General features: G+C 38.0%; 1 protein-coding gene across 17 annotated transcripts in view; it reads left to right on the plus strand.

Moving 5' to 3' along the window:
- LOC126195116 (CUGBP Elav-like family member 2) overlaps nucleotides 1–19,386 on the plus strand; it is a 1,269,424-nt gene that overhangs the window by 1,224,236 nt on the left and 25,802 nt on the right. For 7 of the 17 annotated variants that reach the window (XM_049933591.1, XM_049933590.1, XM_049933588.1 and 4 more), the window contains 4 exons: nucleotides 6,952–6,981; nucleotides 8,253–8,279; nucleotides 9,255–9,281; nucleotides 12,697–12,894. In XM_049933591.1, coding sequence (XP_049789548.1) covers nucleotides 6,952–6,981; nucleotides 8,253–8,279; nucleotides 9,255–9,281; nucleotides 12,697–12,894 — 282 coding nt within the window. Of the gene's footprint in view, nucleotides 1–6,951; nucleotides 6,988–8,252; nucleotides 8,280–9,254; nucleotides 9,282–12,696; nucleotides 12,895–19,386 lie in introns of all 17 variants that reach the window. The other 10 variants (XM_049933592.1, XM_049933598.1, XM_049933595.1 and 7 more) reach the window with 6 other exon arrangements.

The following is a 19,386-nucleotide window of genomic DNA, read 5'->3' on the forward strand; positions in this document are numbered from 1 at the left end:
TCTGATTCACAACTAAACAATGATACTAGCACCACAGGAACAACATAATTGAAGCTTCGCAAAAAACTCCTATCTTATGCCTGCTTTGCATGGATGCAGCCCCAACACCACCACACTGCGCACACCCACCTGTCAGTATCACTACTCCTCCACACACATCCATTGCCTACCTTCAAATTGCTGGGATGGTTCACCAAGAGTCACACAGTCGAATCCATTCTAAAAACATTGATCATTTGCTTACACGGGCTGGTAGTCAACCCATCCAATAAACATTAATCACATGGGCTGATGGTATACAAAAGTTAAGTCGAATTGTCATTTTCGATCCATACATACTGCAACCTTTCCTGTGATTGTTGGGAGTCACTATCTCAGTTGTACTGCTCATTCACCATTAGCACAAAGAACAGGGGAAAGATTGGGTAGGGTGTGATAAAACAGACACAGTGAGTAACACGTATCACCAATTTTATAATGACTTTTGGAGTAAGTATGTAGAGAGAGATGTAAATCCAAAGAAATAATGTATGTGGAAAATAATTGCAATCATAAATTCAAAACTATGAAAAAAGTATTTCTTGTGCCGAATGACATTTGAAAGTATGTATGTGTGAAGTTATAATGCTGCAGTTAAAATAATTGCACTTTAAAGATTTCCACTGGGAATTTATCAGATATTCTAAGTAATGATTCTTGAAGTTTTCCCGGCGGACATAATGTTCCATCATCTTTCGGGTGTGCACTCGGGACAGGGACAATTCTTCTTGCGATATTTCGGCTAGAAACCTCCCAGCCATCTTCAAGGCGAGTCGGAGACTGAGTTCATAGCGTTTGCGCATGCCTATTTATACGGAGAGTCACGTGATACAAAGCTGCTGAGGATTGAAAGCGTATGCGTCAAAGATATCAAAGTCGCCACTACTGCGCTAGTCATGAATAGGATGTATATTGCAAAGATAAACATATAAGCGCAGAGTGCAAACAAAATAGTGCTGCTCCGAATCCACAGTGCTTGTAAATAAATAATTAGTCTTTAAAAGTGGTAACATATGTCGGAAGTGAAGAACAGAAATTCTTTCCGAACGAAGGTGTGAAATAAGCGGTTTCCAAGCATTGTCAAGATGAAATCCTTTGTCACGGTTTAGCAGGTTGTCGGCTAGTTGTATTTCTACAGCTTCCTTAACAACTGAGTCCCAGAAAGATGAAGCAGTAGTTAAAATCTTAACATCTTTATAATCCATGGCATGGCCAGTAGAAATGCAGTGTTCGGCAACTGCTGATTTGTTGGACTGAAGATGACGTGTGTACCGCTGGTGTTCGACGCATCGTTCCTGTACAGTGCGCATGGTTTGCCCTATTTAACGTTTGCCACACTTACAAGGGATTTCATAAACTCCCGCCTTTCGCAATAGCAGGTCATCCTTAACGGATCCCAACAGGGCAGTAGTCTTAGCCAGTGGGCAGAATATCACATCCACTTTATGTTTCTTCAAGATTCTAGCGATTTTAGAAGAAACATTACCCACGTATGGGAGAAACGCTGTAGATTTCACTTCCATTTCCACTTCCACTTCCTCATCCTTTCCCTGCGATTTTTCTGCAGTTTTTATTTGCAGGGCTTTCTTAAACTGCTGTTGCGAATAGCCATTTCTCCTAAAAACTGCCTCCAGGTGTACAAGCTCATCCTGCAGGCTGTCAACATCAGACACTACATGAGCCCTGTGGACCAAAGTTTTCAGAACACTCATAATTTGTGACGGATGGTGGCAGCTAGACGCCTGCAAATACAGGTCTGCGTGTGTGGGCTTACGGTATACGCAATGACCTAGGGATCCATCTTCTTTCTGGCGAACCAGCACATCCAGAAATGGTAAACAGCCATTCTTCTCTCGCTCCATAGTGAACTCGATGTTTCCGTGAATGGAATTGAGATGTTCCAAAAACTCTATCAATTTATCCTCTCCGTGTGGCCACACTATGAAGGTGTCATTCACGTATCTCCAGAAGACTGTCGGTTTTAATACTGCTGAGTTGAGGGCTTTCTCTTCATTACCCTTGTCTGCAGGAAGGACCAAAGACTGGGAATCATTCTGGATGCCACAGTTTTGCTTCCGAGAGACGTCTATATTGAGAAGATGCACAACTTACTGGATGAGTCTGCCTACCGTAAGATTGACAAGGACCCCACATCTTGGGTTGAGAGGAAAATTCCATCGCTTCTGAACTCCAGTTCTTTGCCTAAAGAAGTCGCCAACAAACTGAAGGGACACAGCTCTGTGCCCCCCAGATTATATGGCCTTCCCAAGGTACACAAAGTTCTATGAACGTCCAGTTCAGAAGAAACTGAAAATCTTAATCCATGTTTGGAGCAGATTTTGAAAGTGCTGACTTTTCGACCAATAGTTAGCAATATAGGTGCACCAACATACTCATTGGCAAAATATTTAGCCTCTCTGTCGAGACCGATCGTGGGGAAATGTGAACACCATATCCGCAACTCGTCGAATTTTATCAGTAGGTTGAAAGGTCTGAAGCTCAATAGCACAGATTTATTAGTTAGTTTTGACGTTGTCTCGTTGTTCACCAAAGTACCTCTGGCTGACTCCCTGTATCCCATTAGCAGCAAGTTTGAGGATGATATAACAGCTTTGTTTAAGCATGCATTAACCTCCACTTATTTTTTATTTGATGAACAATATTACGAACAAATTGACGGTGTCGCCATGGGGAGCCCTCTCTCTCCCCTGGTGGCTAATTTGTTTATGGAGGATTTTGAAGAGAGAGCCCTCAACTCAGCATTATTAAAACCGACGGTCTTCTGGAGATACGTGGATGACACCTTCATAGTGTGGCCACACGGAGAGGATAAATTGATAGAGTTTTTGGAACATCTCAATTCCATTCACGGAAACATCGAGTTCACTATGGAGCGAGAGAAGAATGGCTGTTTACCGTTTCTGGATGTGCTGGTTCGCCGGAAAGAAGATGGATCCCTAGGTCATTGCGTATACTGTAAGCCCACACACACAGACCTGTATTTGCAGGCGTCTAGCTGCCACCATCCGTCACAAATTATGAGTGTTCTGAAAACTTTGGTCCACAGGGCTCATGTAGTGTCTGATGTTGACAGCCTGCAGGATGAGCTTGTACACCTGGAGGCAGTTTTTAGGAGAAATGGCTATTCGCAACAGCAGTTTAAGAAAGCCCTGCAAATAAAAACTGCAGAAAAATCGCAGGGAAAGGATGAGGAAGTGGAAGTGGAAATGGAAGTGAAATCTACAGCGTTTCTCCCATACGTGGGTAATGTTTCTTCTAAAATCGCTAGAATCGTGAAGAAACATAAAGTGGATGTGATATTCCGCCCACCAGCTAAGACTGCTGCCCTGTTGGGATCCGTTAAGGATGATCTGCTATTGCGAAAGGCGGGAGTTTATGAAATCCCTTGTGAGTGTGGCAAACGCGCCGAACACCAGCGGTACACACGTCATCTTCAGTCCAACAAATCAGCAGTTGCCGAACACTGCATTTCTACTGGCCATGCCATGGATTATAAAGATGTTAAGATTTTAACTACTGCTTCATCTTTCTGGGACTCAGTTGTTAAGGAAGCTGTAGAAATACAACTAGCCGACAACCTGCTAAACTGTGACAAAGGATTTCATCTTGACAATGCTTGGAAACCGCTTATTTCACACCTTCGATTGGAAAAGAATTTCTGTTCTTCACTTCTGACAGATGTTATCACTTTTAAAGATTAATTATTTATTTACAAGCACTGTGGATTCGGAGCAGCACTATTTTGTTTGCACTCTGCGCTTATATGTTTATCTTTTCAATATACATCTTATTTATGACTAGTGCAGTAGTGGCGACTTTGATATCTTTGACGCATGCGCTTTCAATCCTCAGCAGCTTTGTATCACGTGACTCTCCGTATAAATAGGCATGCGCAAACGCTATGAACTCAGTCTCCGACTCGCCTTGAAGATGGCTGGGAGGTTTCTAGCCGAAATATCGCAAGAAGAATTGTCGCTGTCCCGAGTGCACGCCTGAAAGATGATGGAACATTCTAAGTAATTTTTGAAATATTATGATGTTTCCTGTTTGACTAGAGGAAATAAAGAATAAAAAGTATGGCGATTTCAATATTCATTTTTGAAATAATCTGAGCAAAATCATGGCAAAGGAATTTTCCTTCAAAGTTAAAGACTAACCTTAGTTTTAAACTTTTACATTTTAATTGTGCAGAATGTGAGTACATTAACAGACAATATAACAACTGTAAAACATGTGTTAACTAGGAAAAATGTTAGCACAGCTAATGAGTTCACAGTGGACACGTTTATAAGGTGTCTACAAAGCATCAGCCATAAAATCAGGCATATGAGGCAATAACGCAATGTTATGCATTTCACAGTAATTTTCTCTCCTTTTAACAGCTGTTTCCCGATGAAAATATGGCACCAGCAATGTGTCAAACTTTGGATGATAATAATAAGAGTTAAAGTATAAGTAACAAAAAGAGAGAACTATACAAAGTGTTCCTGATCTCAAATGTGCAACTGCTTTCATATTATAATATGTATTACCCCTTACTGAGAAGGGTTATAAGATAATCAAGAAGTTACATTTGATGTCAGATATGAGTAACTCTAAACAGAAAAGACAAAGCAATATGGAGCCTAGTAAGAAGGGAAGTAGGAAAGTCTGTTGGAGGAACAAAATGTCTATTAATTAGAGATAGGGCCAAATAGTCGATCAGACAAAACATTTAGCAAGCATATCTAACAGTGACTTTCACATGTAACTCAGAAGTTAGAGGCAGTCAGTTCAGAATAAAAAGCATTGCAGTATATGCAACAACAATTACCACAAGCATTCTGTCAATCCAAGACCACCTTAAACACTATCATGGAAACTGGAAAAAATTATCTCCCATAAGAACAAAAATAATCAGTGGGTTAATGACAAAAATGCATCACTTTCACAAGGTACCTTTCCAGACAGATTGAAGGATGTCATCTTTAGGCCACTCTTTGAGAAAGTTGATTGGACAGACATTAACAACTATTCACCCATTTCACTACTAACTTCCTTCTCAAATATTTTGGAGAACATGATGTATTCAAAAATGGTTGAGCATATCTGCAATTATAAGATTCTGGGTCAGTCAAAATTTGGGTTCTAGGAAGACCACTCCACTGAACATTTCATATACTATTTTGGTCACAATGTGTTTAAATAATTGAATGACAAGATTTCATCTGTCGGGATATTTATTTATCTAAGACATTTGACCGCGAACCACAACATTCTTTTGAAGAAACATTACATTCATGGCTTTTGAGGACTTTAAATTGTTCATCTTACATTTAACTGATGGGGAGCTCTCATGATGAATCCAATTCAGAGTGGGAGACCGATTACCATTGGCATTCCACAGCGTTCAGTTCTGGGACCACACCTGTTTTTGCAATGTATAGACGATCTTCCATCTAATGCTAATAAAATGATGGTAATAGTGATGTCTGTGATCTGTGGACTCATTATCATGTTCATTTATTGTGTGTACACAACTAGAGAAGGGCCACATTGAGTAATTAGCAGTTGGGACTGCACTCCTACAATTTTTCACTTACTTGCGTTAAAGTATGTAGATAGGCTGGTTCATCGTAGCTCATGACTGTACCTCAAATTGCATCAAGCCAAAATGACAACCTATTACCCTTCTCTATGCCAGAGTCAAACATTTGTTGAGATTTGTGCTTTGATTTAGGTAAAAACCTTCAGTAAAATGACGTAAATTAGCCATTTACACAGTGGTTTAAATTTACATTGTTTTTGTATGTGTAGTGCTGTTGGAGATGATTCGACAAGCCCATATTGACTTGTTATCTAACAAGTCATCCCTATAGTGTTATGTGGGAATCCAATCATGGTAAAGTTTAGAAATTTTTATGTAAACACAGCAGACTGTTACAGTAAGTGAACAAAAAAAAAAAAGACTATCATGGAAATGAAAACCCAAAAAATCTTGATTTCTAGTCTCCTACCTCTGAAGCTATGAAGTTACACAAGACAAACTACACATACCAGAACTTTTTTCAGAAAATGATGACAGGGAATTAATGAATAATGGGATGTGAGATTCTAAAAGAGAAAGCAACTGATACAATCTGTTTTGCTTACATTATTGCTTAAGGCTTCTTGGTTGTAAAACTTCTCTACATTATAGTGAACATGTGTGAGGCATATTAAAGAAATTGCTGCACCTACCAACAAAATGGACTGTGTGAAAATGGCATCCATCTGTACATGGGGTGCTAAGAAGACATAGTGTATGCATGTGAACCTCCAAGGCTTGAGTTTGCATACCATTTGAAGAGTGTGGGTACAATTTTGGAGTTATGGATGTTCATAAGTTTATACAAATTCTGATGTGTGTTGTTTGTACATTGTAAACTACTGGGCAGTAAATTAAAATTGGTTTTTGCAGCTTACATTAAACAACCATATACGCATGTTTGTAGTTTGCTTTTGGAATGTATTGCAGGCTGTAAACAGTAAGAAGTAATTAAAATACCATTTGTTATCATCAGACATGTGGTTCTGTGTGCTAATAACCATTTCTCGCATGTGTTTAAAAAATATTATTAACTGATGAAATTGTGGCTTTTGTACTTCCTAAATAATGCAATAAGACAGTGAAGGAAAAAGTAACGCAAGTTACCTGTGTTGTTCAATAATTTTTGTATTGTATTTCCAAGGATGTGTGATAGCTATAAAAATCATCTTACTACTGTTGGGCTGTTTGTAAGTTGTATTAAATTCTCACTCTTCTGTAATTAATGGTGGTTGGGTGGAAGTGTTGATTTCCTTCCTTTTAAACACAGAAGATTGTGTTCTAATAGTTTTAATGCCTTGATTGTGTGTTTGTTTGTGTTGCAGCTCTCTCGAGCCTAACCAACTCGACTGCAGGTATGTGTATGTGTCTCTTTTTTTAACAAACTAATTATATTTTGTAGGTAGAGCTAATTTCTTGGGGTCAAACTACCGTACACATTTGCTGTAGAGTGATTAAGTTTTAGTGATTATCAGTCGGGGACAACAGATCGTATCAGTGCTTGTCATTCATTTTTCTTGGAACTCTGCGTGGATAATGATAAATGATTTCATGGTAGTGGGGCCATTTTTAAAAAAGTGCACTGAAATAGCCATCATAATTTTAGTGGTGGTGGTAATTTTATGTTGGTCTATAAAATGATTTAACGTCTCTCAGCAACATTTTTCTATAAAATGCCACAGATATTGTCTGTCTGTGTAATTAAACGAGGAACAAATTCCTTCATTTGTTTCCTGTTACTGTCACTGTTAACTTGATATGATGTTTCTTGCTCCATTATTGGGTTCCTGGATGGATTCCTGTTTTAATGTCTCTTGCAGCGGTATCTCCGCGATATTTTCAGAAATTTTATAAATTATATGTACTGAGTTATATAATTTATAAAATTTCTGAAAATATCGCGGAGAGACCGCTGCAAGAGACATTACACTGTGACACTGTTACAATTAGCCTAGGAATGAAAATCAGTGTAAAATAGTAACATACAAAGATGTATTGAGTAATGAATATCTCTTGGTTCATCTCATCTTACACCATATGGTTTACATAAATAACCGCAAATGTCGTACACATGTGCAGCTGTATTTACATGCTTAGAGAGCTTGCATTTCTTCGGCACTTTGTTACTGTGTGGAGTGTGATGTCAATGTTTTTGGCACTGTAAATTATTGTGTATGGATGAAAATGGAGAAATATGCCTGCTGACAACTTCATTTTTAGAATGGGTTTCTTTTATTTCCACCAGTGATCTCAAAACTTTAGATCCTTAAACTACCAGTTTTGGTCAGCAGTGACCATCTTCAGATATGCAGCAAAATGTGGGAAATGAAATGCAGCTAGTGCACAGATCAAAAGTTTTGTGATCATTACGAAAAATAAAAGAAATTCATCCTATAGTTCCTGGATCGCTTTTTTAATTTGCGACCATGTCGCAACTTGTGAAACTTCCTTTTTTATGTCAGCATGGTAGCTTTGGAAGCAGTATTAATGTTCATCTAAATCTGTATCTGTTCACTTAAATTGGATATTTTTATAAATTATTTTCCTCCAGACAGTTTACGTGCTTAATTGTTTAATTATTTTCTGCTTTCTCTTTCTGTTTCTAACCATACACTGGGAAATTCAGCACTCCTAAGGAAAGCAAGTAGTGCAGGTGAGATTATGCAGATTATACTTAGTAGTAAAATAAACTGGTGGTATCTGCAGTAAAAGGAAAACAGTACTTCAGTGAAATATGAAAAAACTAATCCTTCTAACTAAATAACAGATTTGTTTGGATCTGTCTCAGTGAACTTCGCGCGCACGCCCACACACACACACACACACACACACACACACACACACACACGTGTGTGTGTTTGCAGCCTTTATGTGTGAAGTTTTAAAACTCACTCTGTGTCCCCCCTCCCCCACATCCACCCTTTTTTAGATTCATGCAGCATTCAAATCGCCACATTTACCTGCATAAGCACTCTATTGTCCACACAAGGCCCCCTTCAAATCTTCCTCACTGTTGTTATGGGAAATGATGATACAGGATCAAATCAAATGTTACTTGTTATATTAATAATCGTACATAGATTCATGATTTGTGGGAAGTAAACAGTGCTACAGTGTTCAGAAAGTGACTGATATCCCTTGTCAGAAAGAAGGGATGCTCACATCAATCACTGTCCATAACTATTAGTGATCAACAGATTGTATTGCTAGAAAATATTAATACTGGTCAGATCAATTCTTCATTTTTCTTTCAGGAGGCTTACGTGTTGCATTGCTTTTCTTTACTTACAGAGATCCACAGTTAGTTACTATTCTGTCTGCAGTAACTTGGTTTGGTTTACTCTGTTACTACAGTAAAATCAATATCTCTCTCTCTCTCTCTCTCTCTCTCTCTCTCTCTCTCTCTCTCTCTCTCTGTGTGTGTGTGTGTGTGTGTGTGTGTGTGTGTGTGTGTGTGTGTGTGTGTGTTCCCTCCTTCCTCTCTCTCCCACAGTTTCAAATCCTGATATGAAACACGTAGTATCCCCGTTTTTGTTCATAGAACATTTAGAACATTATAAATGGTGATTTGCAACTACTTATCAGTCTCTAATACTCGTTCTTTCATTTCTTCTCTGATGGGATCCAGGTCTCCTAGGAAAAACAAGCAGTACAGGTGAGCGCCCTGCGTAACTTCAATCTGAGCAACACCATTTTTTGTATCTAACTGTGTATGCTTTTGATTGAGTTTAACACATGGACCAAGTTACTTACTTCTCTTAGTTCCATAGTCAACCAGTAATTAGTGTAAATGGAAACCAATGGAAATTTTATTAGTGTTGTTTTCCTCCAAATTATGTCTGCTTTATTTGTGCATGAAAGATTTTATGATCCTGCTGCTGGTATTGCCCTATCCCAAATAAATATGAGATCAGAGCTCTGCATGGCATGGCAGTAAGAGAGTGGATATTGACTTCCTGCACCACATATTCTCTCTCTCTCTCTCTCTCTCTCTCTCTCTCTCTCTCTCTCTCTCTCTCTCTACCTATCTATCTCCCCCCCCCTCCACCCCCTTCCCTCCCTCCCTCCTCCAATCTCCATTCCTCCCCAATTTGCATGCTACACGAAGTGATATGAAGTGTGCTACCCTCAAAATACCGTGTTCACAAAGATTTTATTGCATTTGGCCTGCAGAAATTCATGTTGAAAGCTGGACCAATAGTGAAAGCTTTAAATTTACTAAGCTATTATTTTATTGCCTCGAAAGGTAACATAAATGGTACACTTAAGTAGTAGTAGAGAAGGAACAAATTTTTTTCTTTGGATCATACAAAGCATATGTGATTAATTTTTAATTAAGTTACAATAATCATTTGTAAAAGTAGAGTAAGAGATGAATATTATTCATAACAATTCGTTGAAGTTGTTTGAATATGTACAGACTTCGCATATCTTAATGGTTGGAATGACAGTCCCGAAGTCATGTTGTGTCTTGGATTATTCAGTAGTTCTTGGGCACATGCAGAGTCCTCACATTCAGGGGTCCATGTGCTACCAAAGAGGAAAACTCCCTTTGTTTAAAATTAGGAGACCAGATCATCACAATACAGGAGTATTGGTGACTAAAAACATTTTTTTCTATGAAACATATTGAAACAATGGATCACCGTCAATATTTCAGGATTTATATGTGTGGGACAACCAAATCATGGGAAAAACTCAGGAATTTTTTCGTCTGAGAGAAAACTGGGAAAAACCCAGCAGTTCTTTAGAATTCTGGGCATTTTTCATTCTTCTAGACAAATTTATGTAATTTTAACTAGGAAGAAATGATAAACAGCACAATGTGTCAAAGGCTTTAGGACGAAGTCTATAGAATGCTTCATAACAGTAAACTGCTGCCTATGAGTGTGATGTCACAACTGTTTATGTTAAGTTTGTTTGAGTAGTTGCCAGCAGGCAAAATGTGCAATTGAATTGCTTATGGGCAGTACCTTTTCCCTCTTCTGGCTGCTTGAAATGTGGCTGTTAGCTGTATCAACAGCAGTAACAAGCAGCCAGATGCTACCTGGAAAAATTTGACTAGCGTGCCTAAGCTGCCTGATTCTTGCGTGCCCAGAGCAGTTCGGGTTGTGGTGAGGGGGGGATTGGTCTCCACGTGAGCTGTGTTTATGTTTTAAGTGATTTTGCTGTTGCCTCCTCATTTATAGTCCTCACGTCAGATGAAAACAAAATGGATTTCTGTGACTGGGAGTTGTCAAGTGAATTAAAATAATTCATATAATTATGGAAGGCCAAAATGTTATTAGTTTCCATTTTCTGATTATATTTTATTTCCACATTTTTGGCAGTCAAGCTGTAATCACTTTGCACAACAATGAAGTTATTTTCGTCGGTTTGCTAAATAAATGTGGCTTTTATTGATCTTTCCTGCAGCGGTACCAATTTATTAGAAATGAAGTATTCCATTCCACACCATTGGCTAGTTTCAACTGTTCACTGAATTTAAAGTGCACACTTTCATCTTCTGGTATGTATGGCATTATGCGATAATAAAGAACAAAACATGAAATAATGCTGTACTGGTACTCCAAGAAAATTTGCGTTCTGAAGATGGCAGTGGAAAACTTAATACCAGGTTGAGCCTAGTTCTTTGTTTATCTGGTCTTACAAATGTGCACTTCAATCCATAACTGCCCATGCAGAGTAACGCCTCTTTTCTGGTGCTCTCTTGCAACTGCTGCAACGGACCTATTTCTAAAAGGTTACAGGAAAATATTGTGAACATAAGGTGAATTCTGTTATGTGTGAGAATGTGGTATGAATGTGTTAAATCACAGAAGGTGACAATCATTTAAAACTTAACGTATTGAGAACCAGCCACTTAGAAGAATTTCGAGCCCAGAAGACCAGAGATTGCCATTATTTAAAACTTTACTGGCACATTTCTGTGATGCACCTCCAAGTGTAACACACACAAAAAGACCAATATTTTAGAGAGCTTTTCTTGTAGCTGCACTGTGTACATTAATTTAAACCATTAACTTTTCTGTTTGTGTGTTCATGCTACTTAACAGTAATGTTCCTATTGGCTGACGACATCACGTGTCCTATGCTCTGAGTATTTGCTGTCATTGGCTGACGACATCACATGACGAGCTGTGATTGGCTTACAAAAGCACATTTCAGTTTTGATTTAAATGCTTCAGAAACTAATGTGCTGTATTTGGTGGAATTAAAATCTATACTTTTGTAACACGAATACGAAAATATACAGCGTGAACATTGCTGCACATCAAAGGTCTTTCCAAAACTTTTTTGACAAGTTTTTTTCTTTCTCTGAAGTGCCAGGAACTTCTATGCTAATGTACAAAACCTTTACCATTCAAAGGATTGATATTTTTACAGCTCCGAGGGAAAGTATACTGTCACTTACCGTGGAAAAAGCATATTTTTCACCTTGGAAGCAGCGTATTTTCACTTGGGAAAAAGTGCTTTTTTAACCAGGAAATCCAGGAACTTCTTTATATGATCTGTGTGTACACCCTGTTACTTCTTGAAAAATAGTTACACAGGGGTTTTGAAAGAGACATCTTTCAAATCTGTTGTTTAGTTTCTCTTTATTGCCCTACAATACCATACCATGCAGATCAAGACTTTTTCTTGCAATGCAGTGCACTTAGTCCATAGAAGATCAGTAGTTCAGCTTGCTGGTAAAAGGCTCACTGGAGACTTCAGTCTCCCTTAGGCAAACACAGTTCCAAATAGGTTAATTGGAATGTCTTCGTGCAGCAGTAGTCACTCCTCGGTCAGGAACATAAAGAGAATTTGTTTCAATTTTGATCTTACACTTACTGAGTTACGTCAAACAGGTGTTGTTTAACTTACACTGCTAGCTTAATAATTACAATACTAGGCCAATATTTATGCAGAACGTAGTTGCCTATATCTGTAATAACAGAGGCCAGTGTGCAGTACAGTACAACTTACCGTGGGTTACAGTACTACAACTTGTCATTAAGCTTTAGAATGAGCAGTGTTATTTGTGACGTTCGAGAATTCTCTTGGCAACTGAAATGTGTTTATTGCAGGGTCGCTAACAGGACAAACGTCAGGTGGCAGCCCACTGAGCCCTGTTACGAGCATGGGGCTCGGCAGCTTGACAGGGTCACCACTGAACTCGATGGCCTCCATCAATGGCCTGGGTTCTGCAGCTGCGGCGCACAATGGTACGGGCCTGGGACTGGATGCCTTGACATCTGCCTACTCGGGCATCCAGCAGTACACCGGTATTGGCAAACTCCAAATTCATTGCTCTATTACTTAAATATAATGCTGTAATGTATCCACCAACAAGTTGGTACGGAATGTTTAACATTTACTGTAATCTTCACCTTGGAAAGTTGTTGAAGGAAAAGAGACAATGAAATACATTTTTCGAATTTGAATTTTTTTCTGACAGCATCCAAACAACAACAAATGCTGCCAATATTTATGGTCCTTTCTTAAAGTAATTGAAACAACTTTTGGCCCTTCCTGAAACAGTATGGGTAATACGTGTAAAGTTTTTTTCAAATCTGGATAGTTCTTCTTCTTAGTCTTCAGTTGTTACCATTATCAAAAGTTTCGCTGTTACAGGGTTACCACAACCAAAACATTTTGTATATTTGTCAAGTTCTGAAATAATTTAGAGCGATGCAACTAACTGACATCGTAGACAACTGCTGATATTTTGACATGTGCACACTCGGCCATTTTCAAAGCAACAGTTTTGCTTTGAAAATGACAGGATGTGCACCTGTTCAAATATCAGATGTTGTTGTGACATCACCTGGCTGCATTCCCATAAGTTATTTGAACTTTGTACACGCAGGGAGAAACTTGGATCTCATGTGGTGCCCAGTTATTATTCACACAGCTCCCAAAACTATTCTTTTTTCTGTAAGCCTGTAGTTTCCATCTTTAGTACAACATAGAATTTGGAAATAATTTAAATGTTGTTATGCAATTGTTACTGTAATTCATATAGTAAATGTGAACTGTGTAAACCCCAAGACATCAGATTATGACTGTGGTCGGATATTACTTTGCCATACACTGCTTTAATGAAATAGTTAAATTACTTAGATAATGGTCTAAACAGTGTAGTGTGCAGCCTTCACTGCAACAGAAAGTTGCGTGTTCCCGCTCGAAAGCGCATCTTCCAAAGTCTTTCATAGTCATCAAGGTGCCAGCTGTATGCAAACGGTGACTTCCTATCATTTAACACAAACTACATTATTTCAGAGTTCTTTCTGTCAATTCAAATGTTTACTCATCAACAACAATCTTCACAAAAATTCACACACATTATAAAGTTAACAAACAGTATATATAGAAGTTTACATGTATTAATATGTCATACTGTTTTTAAGGTGTCACACTGTTAGATCGATAAGATCTGTAACCACTATTGCTGCCTGGAAATAGCCAGTGATTTTAGTATTCTAGCTGTGTTACATAACTCAGTGATGGCCCAGATGCATGGTTTTGGTTTTAGCACTTCTGACACTCTCACACACATGCACCTGTCAGTTCATACACGACTCATTGCCTTGGCCACTCATGGCGTGAGAAGTGGATGAAACGTTGTTAAAGGATGCAAGTGGAAGTAAGAGATTATCTGTTCACATTATCATTTTCTGCTGAAAGAGCTGATAGCTAAAGATGACAGACGTTTTTCATTCATGGTACAAAATTTAAAGATCATTTGTAAAGGAGGGAACTTGAAGATAAGTATGGCAGAATTTTTATGAATATGTTGCTGTAGGAGAGCTCTCAATGGATTTGGACATTGGAAAAATATAGATGTGGAAAAATATACAAGCATGCTGGGTCTACTTTGATAGCAAATGGGAAATGCAAAACTGACATGTCAGAGATTTGCTCAGCTCAGAGAGCCATATCATTCCGTTATTGTCATCCAAAGGAAGAACAGGAAAAGCTATTGTTGAACCATTTGCAATATACACACTGTGCAAAAGTTGACACATTACAACTAAGACCAAGAATATGCTAATGATTGTGGAAGTGGACAATTGGTGACATGCAGCAAGTATTCTGCTAACTGCTTGTAAGTAACAAAGATGTCAGGATAAGATTTTGATGTGCAGGACACAATAGTTGACAGAATTTGGAATTGGCAACTGCTCGGATAGGACTGTGATAGGAGAATAGAAGCTGGTCCAAGAGTATACTGAAGCACCTCCCAAAAAGTTTAAAAGGAAGTGGTCTGCCAAGAAAACATAACTGCTAGGAGTGAGATAAAGTATGGAAGAGTGTGACTTAACAGGGTAGTGATTGGTGAAATGAAGATTTTGGTGTTAGATATGCTGACTCTTGCCTCGTTTGAAGTAATTTAAGTTCAAAGAAAATCAGGAATGAAGCTGATATTGCTGTAGTATGAGAAATACTGTCTAAAATGCAACTATGTTTGGGTTGTTCATGATCTTAGAAATAATACAATTAAATCTGTCCATAGCGTGTATTGTCAAACTTCATTTCCTTTGTTCCCTACATTATGCAAATTCATAGTGTAAAATTGTTCAAACTTTTGTGGTCATCATCAACAGTATGCATTATGCTTTAGGCCTGCTTCTAAACATCCATGTTGTTCCTGTAGATGTCATGTTGTTGCCTTCCCACATCCTATTAGTACATCTACTTTTTCATTGTGTAAACCTTGGAATCCATGTCTGCCTACACATCCGGCCCACTTTCATTTAGTTTCCCTTATGGTCAAAATTGACAAAAGAGTCAGTGTTCTGATCGGTTTCTTAATATTATTTTCTCTCCAAGTAATTACCAACATTTCTCTCTTTTCTGTTTGCTGAGCAACTAGCAATTTTTGTTTGTTTGCTGAGCAACCATCAATTGTTTTGCGTTAGCTTCCACATATTTTGTTGATTGAAAGCAATCCAGGCCATTCCTTTTCTTGTGTGTGTAATGGATGTCTCCAACTGATCTTGATACAAAATCTCATTTTGTAACTGATTCCATTAATGTCATTGAAGCCAATTTTCAGGCTTGCTTTGAAACTTGATTTGTTAAGTTCTTTCCATCTTTGTTAAAGTCTGTGCTTTATGAGCAAGCAGTACAATGTTAACCTACAAATTTGAAGGCGGGTCAGGTATGTTCCATTAACTCACATTTCTCTTTAATTTTCACAATTTAACACATCAACTGCCGTGATGAAATTTGGACCATGGACATTGAAATCACAATATTACATCTGAAGCCAAATCGATTTTTTTATGTCAGCGGTAGGATTAAGTTACTTCTTAAAATGTTAATTTATGACTGATCTGGACTGATAACAGATGTGAGCCATATATGGCTCATGTGGCCCAAGAACAACACTTTAACACAGTTATAATCCGTGGCCACATGAGCCCCATGTGTCTCACATGATATAAAACAACAGTTATAAAAAATATTTTCTCAAGAAATGATTCAAACATTTAGTTTATTTGATTATATTAGCTACACATAACATTATTTACAATTTTTTTTACTTGGTCTGACAATAATTTCCTGAATAAAGGTCTTAGAATAGTCTACTTTTTCAACACAGCTTTGTGAATGTCACTAAAACACTCGATGGACATAAAACTGTCACATTTATTGCATTTAGGAGCACACTCTTTCTTAGCAGCATCCTTTCTTTCTTCTTTTCTTCGCAGGCACTTACAACACCGCGAACCTCATCTTCGACTGCTCTGCTTTGTGGTCCATCCACTGTCACAAGATTAGATTAGATTAGTTTTTCGTTCCATAGATCTGTGCTGAGGAGATCCTCGTGGATGTGGAACATGACAAATTTTTTTTTTTTAAGTTGAAACAACAATACTAATAGTATGAATATATACAATAAATCATTTGTTTCTATTAAAAAGTTCATAAATGGAGTAGAAGGAGTTGGCCAGTAGTAAGTCTTTCAGGCTCCTTTTAAACTGATCTTTATTTGTAACTAAATTTTTTATGTTTACTCGCAAATTATTGAAGATGAGTGTTCCTGAGTAGTGGACCCCTTTTTGAACTAAAGTAAGTGCTTTTAAGTCCTTGTGCAGATCATTTTTGTTCCTGGTATTGTATGTATGAACAGAGATGTTTGTTGGAAAAAGAGATATATTATTTAGGACAAATTTCATTAATGAGTAAATATACTGAGAGGCAGTAGTTAGTATACCCAGTTCTTTGAAGAGGTGATGGCTGTTATCTTCGTGGAACAGTTATAATGTTCCTTGTGGTTGTGGATCTTTGGCATTCAATAGCAGTAGAGTCAAGCGCTCCCTGAAAGGAATTATTTGTATGCGAGACTTGGAGCCTTTGTTTGTCAAGTTGTACAGCACTTGAGCATTTACAACTGATGTTCCGAAAAGGATTTCAGAAACAAATCTTTTAGTACCTTTACCTGTACGCCAAAGTGTCGTTGAGTATGAGCTCGTCTGATTGGATGCATCAATAAATGACTTGGCAGCATTGTAGTCCGTGACTGCTTTGGGTTTCAAAACTTACATGCCAATTTTACATTTTACAGGCACCATATCATTGTTACGTTTGATAGAAATCATCAAAGCATCCCATTTATCTTTCCATTTGATGAGAGGTTTTTGTGTTGCTCTGTGAACATACTGTTCGCTGCTTTTTTTTTTTTCAGTTTTGCGGATATTACAGTTTGTGGGTTTTCTTTTCTGTTATTCCTAAGAGTGCCAACAAGGTGGTTAGAGGTATTCACTAGTTCGGTAGACAATGATACACTACTGTACCAATTGTCACAGTACAGTGTCATCCCATTGTGCAACAAAGGGTCAAGTAACTCCATAACTACTTTTTGTGGAACACAAAAACCTGTAGTTGCTTCCTTACCAGCGTAGACTTTGAGGTTCCATGTGTAGCCAGATGGAAGGCAAAGTTTGAAGACTTTTACCCCATATCTATGCCTTTTGTTGGTACATATTGCTGAAATGACAAATGTCCCCTAAGTGGGATAATAGTCCCATCAATACAAATTTACTCTTGGGGGACAAGTTGTGTCCTTGAATTTTTGTACTATCAGTTCTAAGAGAGGTTGGACTTTGTGGAGTCTATCCCTTTCAAGTCTAGTTACATTATTAGAAGCATGACATAGTCTGAGGAGTATTTCAAACTAGTTACATGACATAATGGAGCTAACCTTGGTAGAGTAAAGTATAGACTTGCTCCAATAGCAAGCTAAATTTATCATTTTACCAGGCCCATACACATTGCAATGCCACAAAAAACGTTCATCTCTGCTATATTTGTTCTTTCCATTTCGTTAGCCTGGAATTGTGGCTTGAGTTGTTGAGAATTAATTTTTTGTTTTAGATGTTGATTTGTTTCAGCCACAAGAAAACCCATCATTATGAATGAAATGAAAATGTGCTTCCTCTGGCAGACAATTGCTCAACATAATTTGATAAAGCAACAGAAAAGCACGTAGGAAATAGCTTTGTCTCCTCAGTAGCATCTGCACATATTAGATCTGTGACATTGGTAATATTTCCATCTGGTGTTCCATCAGAGTCATTTTCGGAATTATAGCTGTCATGTATAACACTCAAATCCACAATATTTTGCAACAATGGAGGTTTTAAATAATTATGGTCTGTAGAGCAGGAAGGGTCTTGTGGGCCTAATGTATCTTGTGGAGAGCTAGACCCGATAAGAAAAGTATTACCTGGGTTAAGTGTATGACAGATATTCAGTTCCTCAAAGTCACTCCCTTTGTCATCACTTTCAATAAACTTCGATTGCTTTGTTGGGTCTCTAACACAACATTCATTATCAGGCTCGTAATGGGGGTCGCTGCCTGTGTTACCAAAAATGTCACTTTCACAACTTGATACACTATCTTGCATAGCCTCATTCACTAGCTGCTCAATTTCTTCAAAGTTTGTCTTCTTTTGGCCTTAATAACAAACTAGGAAGCTAATCAAATACACAAATGTAACCTCAACTAGCATACATGACCAATCAGCAAAACTAACAAAAGACTACTACAACTGAGTTGTTGTGAAGTATATCCCCAGTGGTTGCAGTTAGGAATATCATGGCTACCAACTGCAAAAATATTGGATACTATGAATATGAGAGTGTTAACTTTTAAACTTACAGTTGAAACGCGTTACCTGTGAGCCCTATGAGGTTCACAAGGCCTCTAAACACAACTCTGCATGTGAGCCAGATATGGCCCATGTGGCATCACAAGCTGTGTAACTGTGAGCCAACATTGGCTCACATAGCACTCAATGCATTAAGGATTTGAAAACTATCTCTAAATTATCTGAGAAAATTATTGGTCTGTGGAATCTTCTAACCTGACTAGTCACTAAAGTTCCATATTTTTCAGCATAATGTTGATGTTCAATGGGAGAAGTGGCATGGAGATATATTTTTCAGTGTAATGTAATAAGCTAAATCAGTGGCTTATGTCTCAAAGACTATTTATACTGGTTTTGTTTAAGCTGAATTAAAAGGTTATTTAAACTGTGAATCCCAGGCATATGGTAAGCCATTTTCTTTTCTGATTTATCCACATACAAAGCCAACCTGACCCTATAAATGATGAAAATCTAATGTTAAACAATGGAAAATCCAGGATGGAATAATAACAGAATTATGAAAAGAAGTGATGCTACTCACCATACAGTGAAGGTGCCGAGTTGCAAATAGGTGCAACAAAAAGACTGTCACCGCACACACGGAAATGCAACTCACAC

This window comes from Schistocerca nitens, chromosome 7, assembly GCF_023898315.1.
Source record: "Schistocerca nitens isolate TAMUIC-IGC-003100 chromosome 7, iqSchNite1.1, whole genome shotgun sequence".
Lineage (NCBI taxonomy): Eukaryota > Metazoa > Arthropoda > Insecta > Orthoptera > Acrididae > Schistocerca > Schistocerca nitens.